General features: G+C 48.3%; 1 protein-coding gene across 4 annotated transcripts in view; it reads right to left on the bottom strand.

Moving 5' to 3' along the window:
• Traf3ip1 (TRAF3 interacting protein 1) overlaps positions 1-11,131 on the bottom strand; it is a 43,980-nt gene extending 32,849 nt beyond the window's left edge. For 2 of the 4 annotated variants that reach the window (XM_015988886.3, XM_076549595.1), the window contains exons 1-5: positions 10,886-11,110; positions 7,428-7,496; positions 5,311-5,472; positions 4,028-4,165; positions 3,517-3,933 (exon numbers count right to left, since the gene is read on the bottom strand). In XM_015988886.3, coding sequence (XP_015844372.1) covers positions 3,517-3,933; positions 4,028-4,165; positions 5,311-5,472; positions 7,428-7,496; positions 10,886-11,008 — 909 coding nt within the window. In that variant the 5' untranslated portion in view covers positions 11,009-11,110. Of the gene's footprint in view, positions 1-3,516; positions 3,934-4,027; positions 4,166-5,310; positions 5,473-7,427; positions 7,497-10,885 lie in introns of all 4 variants that reach the window. The other 2 variants (XM_042259854.2, XM_006995454.4) reach the window with 2 other exon arrangements.
• Between the last annotated feature and the right edge of the window lie 11,258 nt (positions 11,132-22,389).

The following is a 22,389-nucleotide window of genomic DNA, read 5'->3' as shown; positions in this document are numbered from 1 at the left end:
CCCCCGACTGCTCCCACCCCGACTGCACCCACCCCCTGACTGCACCCACCCCCCGACTGCACCCACCCCCCGACTGCACCCACCCCCTGACTGACTGCACCCACCCCCCGACTGCACCCACCCCGACTGCACCCACCCTCTGACTGCACCCACCCTCTGACTGCACCCACCCCCTGACTGACTGCACCCACCCCCTGACTGACTGCACCCACCCCCCGACTGCACCCACCCCGACTGCACCCACCCTCTGACTGCACCCACCCTCTGACTGCACCCACCCCCTGACTGACTGCACCCACCCTCTGACTGCACCCACCCTCTGACTGCACCCACCCTCTGACTGCACCCACCCCCTGACTGCACCCACACCCTGACTACACCCACCCTCTGACTGCACCCACCCTCTGACTGCACCCACCCCGACTGCACCCACCCCGACTGCACCCACCCCCTGACTGCACCCACCCCCCGACTGCTCCCACCCCGACTGCACCCACCCCCTGACTGCACCCACCCTGGAGCCCTGCTGAGCCCCTCTGATGACACCTTTCTTCACAGAAGTCCACCAGACAGCCAGCCGGAAGACGACAGTAAAGAGCAGGGGCTGGGAACTGGCAGGGGGCGTGGCTGCAGCAAACCCCAGGGGTTCCTGCATGGCACTTCGGCCACAGCAAGCTTCACTGTTGGTTTCCCAGACCCACAGAGCATAATAAAGGCTTCCCCAGATCAACAGCAGACGAGTCAGACAGACAAAACTACCAGCAGATCGCAGCAAACTCAACTTCACTTGACTGGGGTCTCCCATCCTGAAACAAATCACTTGCATTTGGTTCTTATCCAAACACTCCTCTGGAACTGCCTTTCTGTTACTAAGTTACAGCATCAGCAGCTTTAGTGAGCAGGACATGCGGATGCTTGATCTGGAGTTTCCATGAGGGACTGCCTCACACAGTTAAAAAAAACAGCGGAATAAGCCATTGCCTCTCAAAACTCAGCTCAGTGAAAAGTATCCCCTTAGGCCCCAACAAGAGGTAATGACAGGAAATAGCTGATTGCCCAAACTCATCAAGGAACTCATCAGGTTACTATGACACAGGTACATTATGACACAGGGTACATTACTCCAGGACGTGCGTGGGAAGTTGAAATGTGACTTAAATAGCAAACACCCAAGAAAGTGCCCAACAGAACACTGAACACAATTACCCACAAAGCCACACGGTCTCACTGCACCAGATCTAATGAAGGAACATGCTGACACCCAGACAGGCAGTCATAGGACACCGGCATGGCTGGTCCTAGAGCGCCCACTCCTCTCCAGTCACCAGAGCAAGATGACTGCCATAGGTGGGTTTAGAACCAGCCCACATCTGGGTTGTCCTCTGGCCAGCAGCTGCAAGCAGGCGGCTCTCAGCCTCTCTAGGATGCTTTGTGCATACTGGGTCACCAGAAGGACATTGGGAAAAGGAGTCCTGACCTGCGATGATGGATCTCCACTGGGCTCTAGAGCCACCTATAAGAGGATTCTCTGGACATGCAATGAAGGATTATCTAGATTTAACTGAACTTAGAAGACCTGCTGACCGTGGACAGCATCACCTCATGGGCTGGGGGCGAACGAATAGGAAAGAAAAGGTGAACTGCTCTGCAAGTACGGGTTTCCAGGGCCTGCTGTTCAGTCCTCTCTGTCATGACGGACTATACCCTGGAACTATAAACCAAAGGAAAACCAACCTTCCTTAAAATTGTTTCTTGTGAGGTATTTGTCACAGCAATGAGAAAAGTGACCAGTCACCTGCATTCAGGAAGTAATGAGAAGACGGAGGATTTCCTGGCCAACCTTAATTTTACTTGAAAATATCATTAAACAGGAATTACAGGAAAATGGAAGTCTTATAACACTTATAATGTGTAAAAAAAAAAAAAACCAACACTTTGAAAGTAGCTCTAATCCTTAATAAGCTCATCATGTCCACACTCCAAGGGGGATCGCACCTACAATCACCTGTGTATGTGGCAAATGACACAATTTGCAAATGGCAGCAGGCAAAAGACCTTTGAATCATCTAGCAAAACAAAGCAAGGCCAACAGCAAATGGGCTCCCACTGTTAGGCCTGGCGGGGAACTGTCAAACACTTAACTCTGAGGACAGAAGGCACCTGACAGCATGTCTGCCTGGCTTCCTCTCGGGATTCATCCTTCAGTGCTCCAGACACTCACAGGCTGCTAGGAACTGATCAACACCAGCCAAAGATTCAAGATCGGGAAAACCTACTACCCTTCGTCTGGATGCTTGCTTCACTATTTCCCCCAAGGTCTACTGCATACCTACTATGTGCCAGCACTCTATTAGACCTAAGGTCTACTGTACACCTACTATGTGCTGACTCTATTAAACTAGGGATTCAACAATGGACATAAGTAACATCCGGAGTATGTGCCTAAGGATATTTTAAATGTTTGAAAGCTTCCTGAATAATGCTGAGTTAAATGGCTGAACTACTATTAATAAGTTACAAAAACATTCAAAGTTCTTAAAAACTAAGCCAGTAAGACAGTTCAGTGTGTAAAAGCATTTTTCAGGCAAACCCAGCATCTTGAGTTAGATCTCCAGGCCTAACCAACTCCGAAAAGTTGTCCTCTGGCCTCCACACTGTGGCATGCACACACCCACATTTACACACACTTCATGCAGCCATACATAACAATATATAAAATATAAATAAATGAAAAAATTTTAAAGATAGCTGGTAAGAAACTGGTATCTCTTTGGATAACTACAAGGAATCAAAGACAGCCACAATTCACAGCTACAAACTTTCCAGGATGACAGGCTCACGTGCAGGAGAGATGGCTCAGTGGTTAAGAGTCCCTGCTAACTCTTAGAGAGATGCAGAGCTCGATTCTCAGCACCCACACATCAGGCAGCTCACAACCACCCGTGCCTCCAGCATACGTGACATACACACAGACATTCACACAAATTGTAAAAAACTAAAAATAGCCGGGCGGTGGTGGCGCACGCCTTTAATCCCAGCACTCGGGAGGCAGAGCCAGGCGGATCTCTGTGAGTTCAAGGCCAGCCTGGGCTACCAAGTGAGCTCCAGGAAAGGCGCAAAGCTACGCAGAGAAACCCTGTCTCAAAAAAACAAAAAACAAAAACAAAAAAAAAAAAAAAAAAAAAAAAAAAAAAAAAACTAAAAATAAAAGCTAAGTCTTTAAAAGTGTAAAAGTAGGGCGGATGCTGTGTTAGTGAGCACACCAAGGTCTCCCTGAGCAGGGCTGAGCAGGCCTCAGGGCTGGAGGGATTACAGTGCTGGCTGCTCCTGCAGAGGACCTGAGTTCAGTTCCCAGCATCCGCACAGCCGCTCAGAACCTCCCATAACTCCAGACCAGGGGACGCGATGCCCTCTTCGGGCCCCAGGGGCTCCTGCACATACATGGTCCACATAAACTCATTCAAACACACACATAAACATAAAAATACTAAATAAATAAGTTGATCATGACCATGCCTTTTTCTCTGGCTTGTCTGGATCTCTGCTTTTCTCCCGGTCAGGGTCCCGGGAATGTTCCCCATTCTTCGCTTTCCGCCGTTCCCGGTCTTTTCCCCGGTCGCGGTCTCGGTCCTTCAGCCTCTCCTTTTCTTTCCCGCCCTCACTTCTTCTCTCCCGATCCTTGTCCCTTTCAGCCTCTCTGTCCCGGTCTTTGTTGCTTCTGTCCTTGTCCTGCTTAGCCCGACTTCTGGCTTTCTCTCGCTCTCCCTCTCTGCTTCTGTCCTTGTCGGGGTCTCTGTGGCGGTCTCTGTCGGGCTCCTTTGCCTTCTCCTTGTCCCTCTCCTTCTCCCGTGGCTTGTTCTCTTCTTTCAATTCCTCCTTCTGTCTGTGCTCTGCACTGGTGCTTCTCTCCTTTACCTCAGAGTTTCTTTTATCCTGAAGAAAAATATATGCACATGTACATCATTTTTCACATTTTACTGAAATTAGAAAGACTTGCTATTTCAAAGATGTGCAGCCTACAACTCACCTCTTTATGAGTTCTGGACTCTTCTTCCTTCACATTCTTATTGTCGGCCTCATGGGTTTTGGAGGTCCGTAAGGCCCGTCCTTTTGAGTCCGCCTTCTCCCCAGCTAAGACTCTCTTCACTGCCTCGTCGCTGGAGAGCTTGTTGGCCATGCCAGGGAGGGAGAAATGATATTAGCACATGCAACCAATGAAAATGCAGCGTTCAAGGACAGTCCACTAAACAGACTTTCTCCCTACTGTAAAGGACATTTGGAGGATAAAATACAAATGTTAGTGACAAACACCGCATTTGACAGCCATTACTAATGCTCCTGCTACCACCTCCACCCAAACTGTCAGTGTGGACGTGTGTGGCTCCAGTAACCCACATAGCACTACAAATGTCTTCAAACAGAATCCCAGGATCTAATCCCCACACATCCATTAATACAGCTATTACAAAAGCAATTTTAAAATTCTAAGTATGATGAGGAAAAAGTGTAGCCTGTGAGTCACTGGGAATGCAGAGTGCTGCCGTCCTCCGGAACACAGCATGGCGGCCCCTCACAATATCAGACACAGAACAATCAAGATGACCCAGCTACCACCCTCCTGGGTTTACAGTAAGAGAACTGAAAACTGGTCTGAAGAGAAAGTTCCACTCTGCACTCAGAGACACTGTTTGTGACAGCTAGCATGTGGAAGCAGCACAGATGTCCCTTAACAGATGAGGGGACCAACAATGTAGTCAATCTACATAGCAGAGTATATATTGCTAACTAAGCGGGAAGAAAACTGACCCTGATACACCGTGGATGAACTCTGAGGACACCATGCTAGTAAAGGACAAATACTACCACATACATGAGGTATGTGGACAGTCACACTCACAGTGACAGAGAGGGGCAGGTTGTTACCGGGATAGGTAAGGAGGTCAGTTTTGCCAATGAAGAGTGGATGGCAGTGATGACCACATGTCACTAATGTATCAAACTATGAAACTATATGCCAGCTGGGATGGTTGTCACTTGAATTTAACACAACAGAAAACTACTAAGTCCCATCAAAAGCAGAATCTGGCTCCTGCATCCCTCACAGCCATTCAGGGTACTGCACAGGTCTCTGCAGATGGACTTTTCTGTCCCGCCAGCCAATTCCCAAATAAGCACAGAGATCAGCACAGGAACTGCCCACTCCCATACCTGCTCCACAAGCATGAACCAGGAAAGCGTTCCACACCAGCTCTACCTGTCTAGGACAAGTTGCCTACCAAGAAGGGTTCCAAAAGGTGGGCTCCCACCTACCTTGTTGAGGCAGCACTTGCCAATCAGCTGAAGCAGCTCATTGGTTTTTTCAGGTTCGTGCCCAGCCACAATTCTTGCTGGTTTTGCTGACAAGGGTTCTCCTGAGACCATCATGACCACATCTATGGCCTTCTGTAGGAAGCTAATTTTTGCATCTTTATCCTGAAATATTTCCATATAAGAGACAAATATTAAAATAAATACTTTAGGGCTGGAGAAATGGCTTAGTAATTAAAAGTGTATAGTGCTTTTACAGAGGGCCTGAGTTTCGGTTCCCAGCACCCGAATCAGGTGGCTCATAACTCACTTAACCCTAGCTCCGGAGGATCGGACATCCTATTCTGGACTCCACAGGCACTGCACTCACACATTAACATACACACCCAGAGCACAGTTTTTTGGTTTTGGTTTTTTTTTCTTTTTTTTCTTAAAAAGGAAGCCCTGACCCTGGAAGGGAGATAGCGTAGGGAGCACCAGGGGAGTTGGAGGGAGGCAGTGGTGATATGATCAAAATACTCTGCATACATGTATGAAATTTTCAAAAAATAAAAGTATTTTAAAATAAAATTTTGATTTTTTTTTTTTTTTTTTTTTTTTTTTTGGTTTTTCGAGACAGGGTTTCTCTTGTGTAGCTTTGCGCCTTTCCTGGAACTCACTTGGTAGCCCAGGCTGGCCTCGAACTCACAGAGATCCGCCTGGCTCTGCCTCCCAAGTGCTGGGATTAAAGGCGTGCGCCACCACCGCCCGGCTAAAATTTTGATTTTTATATAAATACTTTGAGGAGTTTGTACTATCCTCAGTATATTCAATAGGCACAGAATGGCTCTCTTTATATGAAAAATTATTTTTAGATGTATGACAAATTCAGAATTTCTGACTTTTCATAACCTTTTATGAACTTTCATTGTTTACAATAAAATCTACTCATTCAAGTTTTCAATGCCATTAATGGGCTAGTATTAACCTACAAAACAATCTGTTTTGGGCTTTTTGTTTGTTTTTGAGATATGGTCTATGTGGAATATTCCTTTACACTGTGTGGATACATATCATTGTGATTGGTTTAATAAAGAAGCTGATTGACCAATAGCTAGACAGGATAAGGTTAGACAGGAGAACCAGACTAAGACGATGCTAAGAAGAAGGGCAAAGCCAGAAGGGTCATCAGGAGACACAGATGAAGCAGGAGATGAATTTGCCATATTGAGAAAAGGAACCAAACCACGTGACAGAGCACAGATAAGAAATATGGGTTAGTGTAAGTTGTAAGAGCTGGCTAGTAACAAGCCTAAGCCAGCAGCTGAGCATTTATAATTAATATTAAGTCTCTGTGTGGTTATTTGGGAGCAGGCAGTCCTGACAAAAAACTCAGCCTATAGGTCTATGTGGCCCTGGCTTCAAACTCATGATTCTCATGTCTCAGCCTCCCAAGGGCTAGGAATACAGGTGTACCCCACCATGCCCGGCTACTTTTGCTTTTTGGGGTAGGGTCTTGTTGTAGCCTTGACTGGCTGGGTCCTCACTGTGCAATCTGCACTGGCCTTGAACTTGCAGCAGTCCTCCTGACTTAGGCACCCACGTGCTGGGATCACAGCTATGCACCACCACATTTGGTTGTAACTCTGCTTCTTTTTCTTTATGTATGTGTATGTGCGCATGCACATGTGTGTGCATATGGAGGCCAGGGATCAACCTCAGGTATCATCCATTCCTCAGGATAGATCTACTTGGTGTTTTGAGACAAGATCTCTGGGTCCTAAAGCGCTACCTGGTCACCAAGCATCTCTCCAGCTCTGGAAATACCAGTATACACTGTCACACCCAGCTTTCCACACGAGTGCTGGGGAATATAACTCAGTCTGCAGGTTTGTGTGGCAAGCACTTTACCAGCTGAGCTCACTCCGACCCTGAATTCTGCTATTCAGTAGATAAATTTAGCATGGCAGGCAATTACCACAAATGAGAAAATGAAGTAAGAGAGGGTACACACAACTCAAAATCAACCAGCCTTGTATTTGGCCCATCTGTCAGCATAGGCAGGATATACACAATAGTGTAAAACATGCTGTATTCTTGAAGGCACGGGTGTGCAGAAAAGGAACTCCCAGCAGACCTACCTTGACATTGTCTGACTTCATCTCAGCATCTGTGTAGAGGCCCTTCATGAAGCCAGTTATCCTAATCACCTGCAGAAGACAGACAGGAACCATCATACACACCTCACTGGACAGCCCCTTCACTGACCTCATCCACTGAGCCCCTCAGGAGAGGTCAGAACGCAGCCACACCTGCAGCTCTAACTGCCTCATCCCCTTCCTCAACAAAGGTTTGGTGCCTACTCAATGCAGGGCCAGGCTTCAGAGAACAGTTATGAAGACGGCAAAGACCACCAGCACTGAGCAGGTGCTGGCAAGTTCACAGTAGGGCAGGGAGGACCAATAGGTGCCCGGGACAGCTTCCCACCGAGGCCAGAGACTGACAGGGAAAAGCTGGGAAGCACACACTCAACAAAAGAAAACAACCAACTAGTCCAGACTGACAGGTTCCATCAGAGGGACCAAAGTTATATGGGGTGGCTGGAGCCAAGGCCACAGTCACACCAGGCCTGACTCCAGATCCTTTGCAGCAACTTGAGACCATAAACCAAAGCACTCCAAGGAGACACAAACAGCTTTTCTACAGCAGAGGACCTGACCACACGCCCTTCACCAGCACACTCAAACCAAATGGGGGAAATGCCCTCCAGAAAGAATAGGAGCTACTTAGCCTGGGTATCTAAAACCACAAGTTCCAGAACGGTCTCTCATTTCTTACCATAATGGAGTGTTCCCCAATGCAACCTCATTTGTTCTCTCCCTATCATGCCCCTCCCCACAAGTAACCTGTAGCCCTAGTTACCTCTAAAGAAGGACAATGATTTTCTGTTCCTCCATGCCCCTACATCTGGCCAGGGTCCTTCCTGGGTTCTCAGAGGTGTAAGTTACTAGGAAATCAGTAAGACAGGTAACAACAGCACTTAAAATTAAATTAAAAAAAAAAAAAAAGATATCACGAATGTGAATGCAGTGCTCAGTGAGGACACATATGACCAGGAATATGATACATAGTAACACGTTACCAAGAGGCAGGCTTTAAAAACATAGGCAGCAAGACAGCCCCTTGTGAATGCCACCTCTCCTCTGGGATGGGGCTACAGCTACCCTGGCTGCATCGTGCCAGTTATTAATTAATCTAGAAGAGTCCATCTCACAGCAAACTACAGGAGAGCTACACTATTCAGCTGGGCGGGCTTGTGCTGGGTCATTTTGAGAAGATAGCTGGTACATGGACCACCAGAGCATCCTGATCTAAGATAAGAGAAGATAGCTAGCATGTAGACCATTAGTGCATCCCAATCTAACATTCCTGAAACTACTTTTGCTCAGGTTTTCCCAGGACACTGGCAGTTTAAATGGTGAGCAGCAACTGTGACAAGAGACATTCATGTCATAGAACAGAGGCTTACTTAATGAAGAAACAGTCAGTTAGCTGTGGCTAACCCACAAAGGTGACTTGAATGCAATATTCAGGGAGAGGAAAGAACCTTCCATGAGGCTATCTACCTGTGATCTGAAATTTCTTGCAAGTCAACTCTGACAAGGAGGCGACAGCTAGTGTACTTGCCTTTCTACCAGAACGTACAGGCCTCACCACTGGATCCAGGAACGATCCAGAAGAAAAGCAGACCTCACTCCCTGTCCACTTCCACTTCAATGGTCCTCCTCCTTCCCACAAGCCCCGCTCCATTCCCAAGCGCCTTCAGGATGAGGTCCACTCCCAGCGAGCCATGGTACAGAAGAAAAGCACAGGCCTGGCAGTCTCCACCGTGACAGGCCGCCACCACGCTGGCTAACTCTTCTGGACTCCTTCATTTTGGAAGGCGGCAACTGCCCGCCTGGGGCTCTCCACACACCAGTCCCTTCCTCAAACCTCCCAGGAAATGCTACAAGTGCCTCAAGTCTGGGAGGAGAGACTACAAGTCGGTGGAGCCCCCTTGGGAGTCGGGTGGACTCCAGAGCGTTTCTAGACACACCTAAGACAGCTAACAGGCAGGGCCATGTTCCTAAACAGCACCCATGACAAGCTAAGGTAGGCAGGCCCAAATGAGTCAAGCAATGGATAGGTAGACTAAGGTGCTCAACCTGCTGAGAGGAAGTCTCGGGGACAAAACCAGGGCAGACCTTGGACTCTGGGGACTGACTACTAAGTCCCCACAACACTGAAAGTTCTACAGTACCCTCTGGAGTAGCATGCCAACTGTGCTCACCCCCTGCAGTGACACTCTGGATTTACCAGGAGCCCTGACACACTCTACACAGTTGTGACTGTTGTACAATGCTGTGTACCTCATCCAGTGTACCTCCCTGGAGCTTTGCTAACAACGGAAGATATGCTCTAAAGAGATACAACGGCAAGTTGGGGCGGGGGGAGTGTTTGGGGGAGAGCCCAGAAGCCTCCTTTGTAAGAGGTGGTAAAGTAAGGCAGGTCCCAAGACCTTGTAGGCCTGGGTTCCCAACATGAAAGGCACCTTGGCCCTAGCCAAGCTCTTAGTCAGGCCCCAGACAAGGACCCCCACCCTACCCAGGCCTCAACTATAAGCAGAACCCAATTCTAGGCCTTCAACGTACACTCCAGCTCCTAACAGCACCCTGACCCTGGGCCTCAGACCCTGTCCCAGGGCTCAACCCAGGCCTCCACCTCAACCCCATCCTCAGCTCCCAGCCCCTAACCTACAGCCTGACTCCGGACTCCAGACCTGGACCCTGACCCTTACATCTCCACCCAAACCACTTGATCCAACCTCTAGCCTGGACCCTCACCCTGGTCCCGACCCACAACCTGGCCTGTCCCTGGCCAGCCAATCCCAGTCCGCCAAACCTACAACCAACCCCAGACCCTGAATCCGGACCCTGACCAGCACCCGCCCCTATCAGCCTGGCCCTCCAATCCACCTTAGACCCCAGACCCGGGCCCCAGACCTGCATCTGGCCATGACCCACCCTCCAACCTAACCCCAACCTGCAACCCATCCTGACCCTCACACTGACCAGCACCCTCTACTCTACCCTGACTCCAACTGAAGCCCAACCCAGACCCTGACCTGACCAGGGCCTGCACCTCCACCCTCACCTCACTCTCACTCCAACCAGCACCTGGGGCCTGACCCTCACACCGACCCTCCCTCACCTCAACCACGGGACTGACTAATCCTCACTTGGACCTGAACCCTGACTGGCACCTTCCGCGACCCTCACACTACTGGGTCCCTCAACCCGACCCTCTCTACCTGAATACTCACTTTGACCCGACCCTTATTCTGACCCTCACCCCAACCCGCACCCTATTCAGACCCGCATCCTAACCCGACCCCCACCCTACTCAGACCTTCACCCCGACCCTCAACCCGTCCCGCACCTACCCTGACCCATAACCGGTCCGGCACCCTACCCCGGCCCTCACCCAGTCCCGCACCCAACCCTACCCTCACCTCGCCTCGCCCGGAACCTGACCTGACCCGCACCCAGCCCGCGCCCACCTCAGTGATGATGTCGTGCAGGTAGCGGAACGGCGGCTTGTTCAGCAGCTTCTCGGTGAGCGGCGGCCTCCGGATCACTTTGCCCAGAGCCTCCTGCGTCCGCCGCACCACTGCCGCGTTCATGGCGCTGGCGCCCGCGGCCGCCCGCACCCCTCCTCGCGCGCCGCGCCTCCGCCCGGTGCCCCGAGATGCCCGCCGTCCAGGCGCGCCGGTCTCCCATCCCACAGTGCACCGCAGCTCGCCACTGCGCCTGCGCGCGCCACTCGCGCCCGGTCTCTAGGGCCGCGCGGCCTTGGCAACGGACGCGCGCCCCGCCCGGCTCAGCCCACTCCGGCCTCTCTAGCTGCGCAGGAGGACACGCGCGCTCGGCCTCGGTGGCTGCTTGAACCTGAGCCTGCTCCGCCCGCCCCACGCACCGCCCGGCTCTGCACGGCGCTGACCAGAGACCAGGCGGTTCTGTATGAAAAAGGAGCGATCGTTTCTAAAGAAAGCGTACGAAGAGACAAGTTTAAAGTAACACCCACCAGGAAAATAACACTTCACATTAACTTGGAGAGCCGAATTGGCTCTTTTCATCCCTTCATTCCGATTCCCTGTCCAGTCCAGCACCCTCTGACTTGGGTAATCTTGAAAATGTTGCCAAAGGGAGGGACGCGGGGAGACTGTGTCCCTTCCACATTTTCTGTGCTCTTAGTTCACCAGGACTGGCCCCAAACTGTGAAGTGGCTAGGCCCTTAGTGTAGGAGGCTGCAGCCTTCCGCCCCCGGGCGATGTAGGAGAGAAGTCTGTTCTCACGGGTTTGTGATCCTCCTGGATGCCACTCGAGGATCAGGTGCTGCTGCTGTGCCTGAGATCTGGAGCTCCTTCCTCCCAAACTGAAGGCAACTCAGCTAGGACGTTGCCCTTGATCTGCCTACCATGGCCACACCGGGGAGCTAGAAACTCCTTGAAGAGCCCTCTCACTTCTGAATCCCAGCTGGAGTTGGTCTCTGGGGTGGGCAGAATCCAGAGATCAGAGGTCCTATCTCTCAACACTGTCCAAGAGAACAGACCCACATAGCTACTACCCTGGGTAGTTAGTTCACTCTGGGCAGAATCCAATTAGGAGTATGGGCTGAGAGTTATGATCAGCAACTGGCTTGTCTGTGGTGCTAGACAGGGTGATGGGAACATAGATGGGACTTGGAGATACCTCTGACCTTGGGAGTTTACTGAGGACCTGGGTCCTAGGCCATGCAAAGGGAAGGTGATTCCTGATCCCCTCACAGCCCGTAGATAGCAGGACAGAAAATGGACCCCAGAGGCCCCGTGGAGGTCCAGAGTATAGGATTTGACTGCTCTTTGGGAGTGCTAGCCACCTAGGTGTCAAAGTCTCTGAGAGGATCCAGGACAGGAAGTATTGTCACCCAGTCCCTCTGAGGACTGACTGACCTAGGGAAGGCAACCACGTGGCAGCCTTTGAAGAGTATAATTCCATCTTCCAGAGCCTCACCCCTGCCGCTGGTCCAGCCCACCCCTCCATACTGAAGAGAGAGTGGACAACATTCTAGTCACAGAGAAAGCAGATCCCAGAAGATGTAACCAACGATTCCTGACTTCAGGAAAGATAACTGGAACCAGAGCCTCCACAGGGAAAGGATGCAGAGGCCAGCCTGGAGCCAGCAAGTCTTAAGGGGTCAGCGGAGTAGGGCCCCTAGCCTAAATCACCCCCCCCCCACCCCAAGATGAGGCAGAGAACAGTGAAGAGTCATTCATGGAAAAGGTAACTGATTAAGTATGGGGAAGGAACAGCAAAGAATGGGTTTCTCACACAAAAGACTGGCAGGGGAGGCTTTCAAAGTGAGCAGTTTCCGAGTGAATGAATGAGATTACCATGGCTGTGACTCACCCCAGGAAACAGAAGCCACAAAGCAGAGTGGCTTCCAGGCCCTACCTCCCCCAGCTGGGTAGCAAACATTCCCTGAGACAAAGACCTGAGGATGCTGAGCTTTACATCTGCCAAGAGCCCAGGATGTGGGTCAGACTTGGGGAAGGGCCTGGATTTGGGTACCAGGGTCGGGAGCAGGAATCATGCAGAGCACAGACAAGCCTCGCCTACAGATACAAGACAGGCTGTCTACACCATCTGAATTTCAGATAAAACAATATTTGCCATAAATTTATGGCAGAGGTTTTTTTTTTTTCATTCTTTTATTTGAAATTCAAGACTGAATAACCCGCACTTAGTGTTCTCTAAGCCTGCAAGCCCCGTCATGGAGCAGAGTACAGAGCAGAAGCAGGCATCTCCCACAAGTGGGGAGCCTCGCCTGTCATTGCTGCTTCTACTTCCCCAGCCAGGGGTACAAAGCAAGGTCCCCACTACTTGCATCCAGCTCCAGATGTTGACACCTCCATTGCTGAGCTTCATGTCAGTCTTGTGGAAGCTGGAGGAGGGCACAGTCAGAGAGGGAGCCAGAGAGAGGCACTGTCCCTCTCACAAGGTTCTACCTGGAGGTTTTCAGGACTTTGGCAAGGTTGGGGTCCGGGTCCCATCACCCCCAAAGGCCTCTCAGCTGCTCTCTGCTGACCACACTTCCCTTCAGTGAGGGGGAAAGCTCTCCTCTCTGGGCACACAGAGTCAAGGTCAAGAGCCCCACTAGGAAAGTGAATCTGGGGGTGTCACAAGCCCTGCCCACTTCTGAGGGGAGGAGTCAGGTAGGGGCAAGCTTCCAGCCTTCCTAGGAGTGCTAAAGTATACAGGTGGGAGCAGCTCCGCAGTAGAGCACTTGCCTAGCATGTATGAGGCTCCAGGTTCCATGGTCAGCTCTGCAGGGCAAGGGGAACAGGGGGCTTTTCAGGTGACTCAGGAAACACTTGCTTATATTCCCACTCCCACCTTCCTCTTAAAGCAAGTTATATTTTGTATATTTGTTTTATTTTTTACTATGTCATTTATGCATTTATTTTACTTTCTTTCCTTTTCTAGAGTATATGTCACAAATAAAAGTTATATAGCTTTGTAGTAAAATAAATCACAATATGACATTTTGATATTTGTATAAATGGTAAAATGTTTAAATTCAGACAATTAACATGCCTCCCATACGTATCACTTTATTTTTTATTTTTTTTTATTCTTTTTTTTTTTTTTTTTTTTTTTTTTTTTTTTGGTTTTTTCGAGACAGGGTTTCTCTGTGTAGCTTTGCGCCTTTCCTGGGGCTCACTTGGTAGCCCAGGCTGGCCTCGAACTCACATAGATCCGCCTGCCTCTGCCTCCCAAGTGCTGGGATTAAAGGCGTGCGCCACCACGCCCGGCCGTATCACTTTATGATGAGACTATTTAAGATCTAGTCTCTCAGCAATAATTTGGTGTGCAATGTGTTGATATGATCCATAGCCACTATACTATAAAATAAACATGAAGTCTCTTTTCACCCTATGTAACTGAAAGTCAGACTCCTCCTACAGCCTCTACCAGTACCCTTTTATGCTCTCATTCTATGAATTCAACTTTAAATTCTACATGTGGCATTTGTCTTCTGTGCCTGGCTTATTTCACTTAACACAATGTCCTCTAGGTCCATACTTATTGTTGATTTCTTTGTTTTATGGCAGAATATTCCTCTGTGTATATCACATTTTGCTTATCCATTCATCTATCAATAGCTACTTAGATTGATTACTGCACTGGTTAATTTTAATGGTAAACTTGATATAACCTACAGTAATTAGAAAGGGAATCGCAATTGAGGAATTCCCTACATCAGATTGGCCTGTGGGTCTGTGTGTGGGGGATTCTCTTGATGGTTGATTGATGTAGGACAGACCAACCCACTGTAGGCAGAACCATCCTAGGCTGTATAAGAAAGCTAGCTGAGTCAGATGTGGTAGCGTACACCTTTGATCCCAGTACTTGGAAGGCAGAAGCAGGAGGATTCCTGTGAGTTCGAGGCCAGCCTGGTTATATAGTGAGCTCCAGGACATCCAGGACTACATAGAGAGACCCTTAAAAAACAACAGAAAAAAAGAGAAAAGGCTGAGCATGAGCCAGCAGTATCTTTTGTGATGCCTGCCACCTTTCTTTGGCTGTGACTTCCCTGCTCAGAGGTAGGACTTTATAGACCAACGGGCAGCTGCCTTCAGGCTCCTGCCTTGACTTCCCTTGACTTCCTTTGATAATGGACTGTGATCCAGAATTGTGAGCCAAATAAAACCTTTCTGTCCAAAGTTGCGTTGGGTTGTGTGTTTGTCACAGGGACAGAAAGGAAAGTAGGACAATTATACATTGTTTTAACTTATTATTTATTTATGTATGCATCTGCTGTGGAATATCTTGTACACTGTAAAGCTTTGTCACTTGAATTGGTTTAATAAAACTCTGATTGGCCAGCAGCCAGGCAGGAAGCATAGGTGGGGTGACCAAACTAAGAACGCAAGGAAGAGGAAGTGTGGAGTCAGTAGTCACCAGCCAGACACAGAGGAAGCAAGACGAGAATGCTATGCTAAGAAAAGCTATATAGATAACAATTGTGAGTTAAATTAAGTATAAGAGCTAGTTAGTAATAAGCCTGAGCTACTGGCCAAGCATTTATAATTTATATTAAACCTCCAAGTCAATAATCTGGTAAACAGCTGACTAGTATTTGGGAGTTGCTGGTGGGACAGAAACCTCTGATTACTGTGTATGTTTGTCTGTGCACCATGTGTGTACAGTGCTCATGGAGGCCAGAAGAGGGCTTGGGGTCCCCTGGAACTAGAGTTACAGACAGTTGTGATCCACCATATGGGTACTGGGAATCAAAACTGGGTCCTCTGGAAGAGCAGCCAGTGCTCTTTAACCACTGACCCCTCTTTCCAGTCTCTCATCATCCCTTTTTGGTGACATAATCTTCAGTTGCTTTCCGTCACAACGAAACCTTTGTCTTATGGGCTGAATCATGTCCTCCTAAAATCCTGTGCTCAAATCCCCAGTACCTTGGAAGGCAACTCGGTTTGGAAACAGGAACTTTAAAAAGTTGATTATAATTAAATGGTCATTGAATCCAAATCCAATCTGACTGGTGTCCTCTTATGAAGAGATTAGGACACAGGCAAACAGACAGACAGACAGACAGACAGTCACACACACACACACACACACACACACACACACACACTCAGAGAGTGATGAGCATGTAAGGTCACAAGGATAGGGTGGACATATACAAGCCAAGGAGAAGATCCTCAGAACTGTAGTAGAGTATTTAAAGGTGTGTTACTTTTATGCTGCATTTGTTTAACTCTGTGAAGCTGTGTTACTGTGTCTGTCTAAAACATCTGATGGTCTAATAAAGAAACTAAGCTAAGCTAAGGCCGGGCATTCATAATTAAGAATAAGCCTCCATGTGTGCTTTATTTGGGAGCTGGGTGGCAAGCCCCTCAAAAAAGACTAAAATACCAACAACAACACGGAACAATACCAACCCCATCAACACTTTGACTTTAGATATCTAGCATACAAATTTGAGCCCCCAAACATGTGGTGCAGGTTGTCATACCCTGTTTAGGCTAGAGCATCCCAATAGGTTCTGTGTGGCCCATGGTCCTTGGTCTACAGCCAGCCTATGGGACTCACTTGTCCTGTGCTGTGGGGTGTCCTGATGGTGTGAATATATGTTTCTATGATTGATTGATAAATAAAAATGCTGATTGGCCAGTAGCCAGGCAGGAAGGATAGTGTCGGCAGGACAAGGAGAGAGGAGAAGGCTGGGTAGAAGAAGGCTGAGGGAGGAGATGCTGCCAGCCACGGCCATAAGTAGCAAGATGTAAGTTACCAGTAAGCCATGAGCCATGTGGCAAGGTATAGATGAACAGAAATGGGCTGAGTTTAAGTGTAAGAGCTAGACAGTGGTAGTTCTGAGCTAATGACTGAGCAGTCTAATTAATATGAGCTTCTGAGTGATTATTTTATAAGTGGTTGTGGGGTCCGTGGGGCTGGGCAAGACTGGAGAAAACTCCAGCTACAGCCCAGGGTAGACAGTGGAAAAGCAACATGTTCAGCAAAGCAAAGCCTACCTGCTCCAGGACAGAGTGAGACTTTGCCAGGAACCTGGCCAATGGCAGAACTTTAGCAAGCCCTTGAGGAACTCAGAGCTTAGGACAGGACACATTGCCAGTGCATTTGGGAACTCAGCAAATATTTGTGGCATGCTTCACACATGAATGAGTACCGCATAATAAATATTCACTGTTTATTTGGCCCTTGCTGTGTGTCAGGGTCCATGCATACTTGGTCTCTGAGACTTGCCCAAACCTGCCAGTGGAGGGATCATTCTTTTCACTTTCCAGATCATGTTCCAAGGTCACAGTGGCTGTCTCTGTTCACATGTTCATTGTAGAAACCAGATGGGGAGATGGATGGCAAATAAACTGTTCATGGGGTGATCAACAAAAGTAAACAAATTCTATCTGCAGCCTGGGAGACACAGGTCTGTTGGCATAGCAACCCAGGCTGTGATCGTACCTTCACTGGACTCTTTGGTCATGAGCCAACATTAGCCAGCATGAGCCCAGGCTTTTTGTATCCCTGATCTTCATAGATATACATCCTTGCCATCTTTTGAGCATCACAAGTAGACCATGTTTGGACTAGAGAGACGGCTCATGGGTTAAGATAATTTGCTGCATTTCCAGGGGACCTGAGTTTAGTTCCCAGCTCCCATGTTAGGTAGCTCATAATTGTCTGTAATTCTAGATCTGGAGGATCAAATGTCCCTGGCCTCCACAAGTACCTGCACTCATGTATACATACCCACCTGAAGACACGCACAGTCACCAAAATTTAAAATAATAAAGATAAATATTGTTTAAAAGTAGACCACATTTGAACTCTTCAATCTGTTGCTGTACATCATTTTCATCAAAGTATTAGTTTTATTAAAATAATGCAAGATAAGACTCATGACCCTTGCTTTTTGTCTTCCCTAGTGGCCCAATTGCTCTGTCAGGCCCCAGTCCCTTCTCCCTTCAACACTTCAGACATACACAGGCACTCTCTCTTTCATTGTTGCCATAAGAGATCTGACAAGAGCAACATAAGCAAGCAGGGGTCTGTTTTGGCTCGCTTTTGCAGAGTACAGTCCCTCCTGACAAGGATGGCATGGAGCCAGAGGCAACTTGGCCCACGGTGTCCACAGTCAGGATGCAGGGAGAGGTGTACGCTGCTGCTTTGTTGCCGTGTTCCTTCCTATTCAGTCCAGGACCTCAGGCCGTGGGATGACACTGCCCACATTCAGGGCACCCAACCTAGAAACTCCCTCTCGGGCATGCCCACAATTTTGTCACCTAGGTGGCTTTAGAGCTTGTCCTAGCTAGCTTTCTCCTGCTGTGATAAAGGCCATGGCCAAAAGCAACCTGGGGAGGAAGTCCATCCTTGAGGAAAGCCAGGCAGGAGCTCAAGACAAGAACCTGGAGGCAGGAACTGAAGCAGAGCTATGGAGGAGTGCTGCTGCCTGCCTTGCTCCCTGTGGCTGGCTCAGTTACCTTTCTTATACTACCTGCCCGGGGGTGGCACTTTCATTAGTCAAGAACATGCCCTCACAGATTTGCCTACAGGCCAATCTGATGGAGACATTTTTTTCTCAGTTAAGGGTCCCTCTTCCTAGCTGACTCTAGCTTGTGTCAAGTTGACAAAAACGAACAATACAACCCCACAAAAGCCAACTCAGTGATAACATTAACCCTCACGGGCACCTGGTAACTATTTGTTGAATAGTGACTAAATTGTGATTAGAGATGCTCTTTCAAAGGGTTCTTAATAATCTGGCTGTAATTTAAAAGTCTACCATGGTTTTAATTAAAAAAAAAAAAGAACGTTACAATGTTCCTTATACAATGTGGCAGTAGTGTGTGTGTGTGTGTGTGTGTGTGTGTGTGTGTGTGTGTGTGTGACTTTGAAAACGTCCAGTAGTTTCAGGCTCTGGGAAATATTTCCAGGTGTTGTGGTTTGTAGGAGAGTTTTTCTAATTCCTTATACTTCATTATAATCTAGATCTATCTCTCAATAAGTAGTAACTATTAATTTTTTATAAGTTTGAAATTGTCAGAGGTAGGAATGAAATTGGGATGTCTTTGTGGGAAACACATCTACATACCCTCTGATTTCTCATTTTGGGGTGACTGTCTTCTCTCTCAATCACCTCTGGGACTGAAGTTTACCCAGCACTGGAGAGGAACCTTTGCCTTCAGCTGTGCAGCAGACAAGTCTGCTCTTCGAAGCCTCCAGTCACTTTACCAAGCCATGAAGGATTTGCACTTAAGATGCTCAGGAGAGCCCTGCAATCTCACCCTGTGTGGAAACCTGAAAGGATCCCTGCCCCATAAGACAGAATCAGCGCCCAGTGCATCATGACTTGAGTCTCTCTTATGAGAAGCCCTGGGCCTGGAGAATCTATTGTAGAATATTATTTTAAGGTGTGTTACTTTTGTTTATGCTACGTTTATGCTACATTACTTTTGTTTAACTCTATGAAGCTGTGTTACTGTGCCTGTCTAAAACACCTGACTGTCTAATAAAGAACGGCCAAAGGCGAGGCAGGAGAAAGAATGGGCAGAGCTGGCAGGCAGAGAGAATATATAGAAGGAGAAATCTGGGGGAAAAGGAGTAGTAGCCAGAGAGGACATCAGGGGCCAGCCACCCAGCTACACAGCAAGCCACAGAGTAAGAGTAAGATTTACATAAGGAAGAGAACAGGAAAAGCCCAGAGGCAAAAGGTAGACGGGATAATTTAAGAAAAGCCAAGCTAAGGCCGAGCATTCATAAGAAATAATAAGCCTCAATGTGTGATTTATTTGGGAGCTGGGTGGTGGGCTCCCCAAAAGAGTAAAAACAAACAACAACAGGGATCTGAAGGAGTAGGTTTAAGTAGGTTTAAACCCATGGAGACACATACAGAATCATTTGTTTAGGCACATGCCTTGGTTTCTTTTCTGTTGCCTCTGACAGAGGCAACATAAGGGAGAAAGGGTTTAATCTGGCCCACAGTTCCGGATTAGAGTCTATCATGGCAGGGCTGTCACCATGACAGGAGCATGAAAGAACTGGTTACAACTCATCCACAGTCGAGTGCCAAAAGCAAGGATCAGTACACACAAGCTCCTGCTCAACTCATTTCTCCACCTTCATACACTTCAGCATACCCTGAGTATGGAATGGTGCCACCCACAGTGGGCTGGGTCTTCCTATATCAATTAATGTAATCCAGAAAATTCCCCACAGACATGTCCATAGACCAACCAATTTAGATAATTCTGCACCGATGCTCTCTTCCCAGGTAATTCTAGATTGTGTCAGATAACAGTTAAAACTAATGATCACATGGCACTTTGCCGGAGAGAGGAACAAAGGCATGTATCCTATTTCTCAAATAAAGGGTAAAAAAATCTCCTTCTGGGGGCTGGAGAGATGGCTCAGTGGTTAAGAGTACTGGCTGCTCTTCCAGAGGTCTTGAGTTCAATTCCCAGCAACCACATGGTGACTCACAACCATCTGTAGTGAGATCTGATGCCCTCTTGTGACATAAAGGTTTACATGCAGATAGAGCACTCATACATAAAGAAATCTTTATTTTAAAAGAATTCTCCTTCTGCTTAAGTCTTAAGCAAACACCATAAAAATCTAATTGACTAGTGTCCAAAGTTAACTAAGGTCCAAAACTAACTAACTAATAGGTTAACTAACTAATAGGTTAACTAAGCGCTATTTGCAGGGCACAGATAACTTAGAGATTTCTGCTGGTGTGAGAAATCTTGGCGGGCAAGAATCGGAAGATGCATCCCAGGCCAATGACAAAACCTGCGGTGCCTCTGACACAATGGGGAGTCCCTGGCCTTCCTGTCTCCCATGTACTCCACACAGTTACCTGAATCTTGGCTACCCAGGCTCACAGGGAGTTATATCCCTACCTGCCACACCCATAAACCTATGATTCAGCCCTGCTTTATTCGTGTTGGCTGTCTCTAGGCCTGTACTGCCTCTTCTGGCCAGAATGCAAGCTTCCAGAAGGCAGCTGGGACCCTAGATGTCTCCTCAGGACACCCTAGACATATTGGATGGATGGATGGATGGATGGATGGATGGATGGATGGATGGATGAATGGATGGATGGAGGAAGTCTTGAACAGTGGCCTGGTGAATGCTATGGCATGTCACCAGGTGCCCCCTCAGATCACAGCCCTTGCTTCTCTCTGGGGAGTCCTGGCCAAAGTTGTTTTTCTCAGTCCCACAGCCCCAGGCAGCCTATATTCAAGAAATTGGTGAATGAAAGCCCAGTTTCCAGAATTTTCTACAAGAAGAGGTCTCAGGAAGAAGAATCTAAAATGAGGCTTCAGAGGTAAACTACTACCAAGGGTTCAGAGACTGAGAACTGCCAGTCCCCACCGCTGTTAGGATAGATCCCAGAGGGGCAGTCTACACTGTGGTGAGGTTAGGCAGCGTACCAGCAGGGGGCACCATCTCCACTATTTGAAAGGACTCGGAATCCCTTGGTCTGTTGAGGATGCCTACAGAGGCTGGGACCTTCATGACAGCCCAGAGACTTGCAGCCCCCAAACAGAACTGGCTGAGAATCAAATCCAAAATTAATTCCCAGGTAGTGGAGTTCCAAGAAGGCTTAATTCTCACCTCTAAGAGGCAGACTGTTCCAAGGCCACATTCCCAATTGAGAAGCAACAGGGCCCCTTGGACTGGGTAAGGACTATCTAGGCAAATGTCCCCGATTCTCCCGAATAGCCAGGCCTCTGGAGGTAGCCCACTCTTATGCAAGACCAGCCATCTTCCTCTTTCTCAAAGACAGCAAGGTGATAGACGGCTGTTCCAGAACCCAGCCCAGTCTCCTACTCCAGCAGAAGACAAGAGTCAATTCACAGCAGAACCTCTCTGGGACCTTCCTGGCCCACTAAGAGAACACATACAGTACTTTAAAAGCTGCTGGCATTCCAGCACAGACATCAGGGACCAGGCAAAACACACACACACACACACACACACACACACACACACACACACACACACACACACACAGAGAGAGAGAGAGAGAGAGAGAGAGAGAGAGAGAGAGAGAGAGAGAGAGAGAGATAGACAGAGAGAGACAGAGACATAGACAGAGAGAGACAGAGACATAGACAGAGACAGAGAACTACATCTAGGACCCACAAGATCCAGAGGGGAATGGATCAGACAACTGGATGTGAGGGCTGACCCAAGCAGGAGCCTTTCCATTAGAATTTCAGACCTGAAAACAGGGATAAATCTTGACCACGGAGGCAGAGCATTCTCAAACGGCTACCAGCCGTTTAGATGGAGCATTAGTTCCTTTCCTAGGTAGAGCTCCCTGTTCGTGTCAACACTGAAGATTGCCGGGATCATTTCCTGTATCTTCGCCAATGTTGTTTCCATTCTGCAGTGATACTGATTTGATTTCAAGAATATCGCATTAGAGAAAGGGAATTTTGAGCATGCTTCAGGGGTGATGAACAGGCTTGTTTGG

This window comes from Peromyscus maniculatus, chromosome 13, assembly GCF_049852395.1.
Source record: "Peromyscus maniculatus bairdii isolate BWxNUB_F1_BW_parent chromosome 13, HU_Pman_BW_mat_3.1, whole genome shotgun sequence".
Taxonomy (NCBI): domain Eukaryota; kingdom Metazoa; phylum Chordata; class Mammalia; order Rodentia; family Cricetidae; genus Peromyscus; species Peromyscus maniculatus.
Note: the sequence above shows the minus strand (reverse complement) of the source record. Positions and strands in the feature narration are given on the sequence as shown.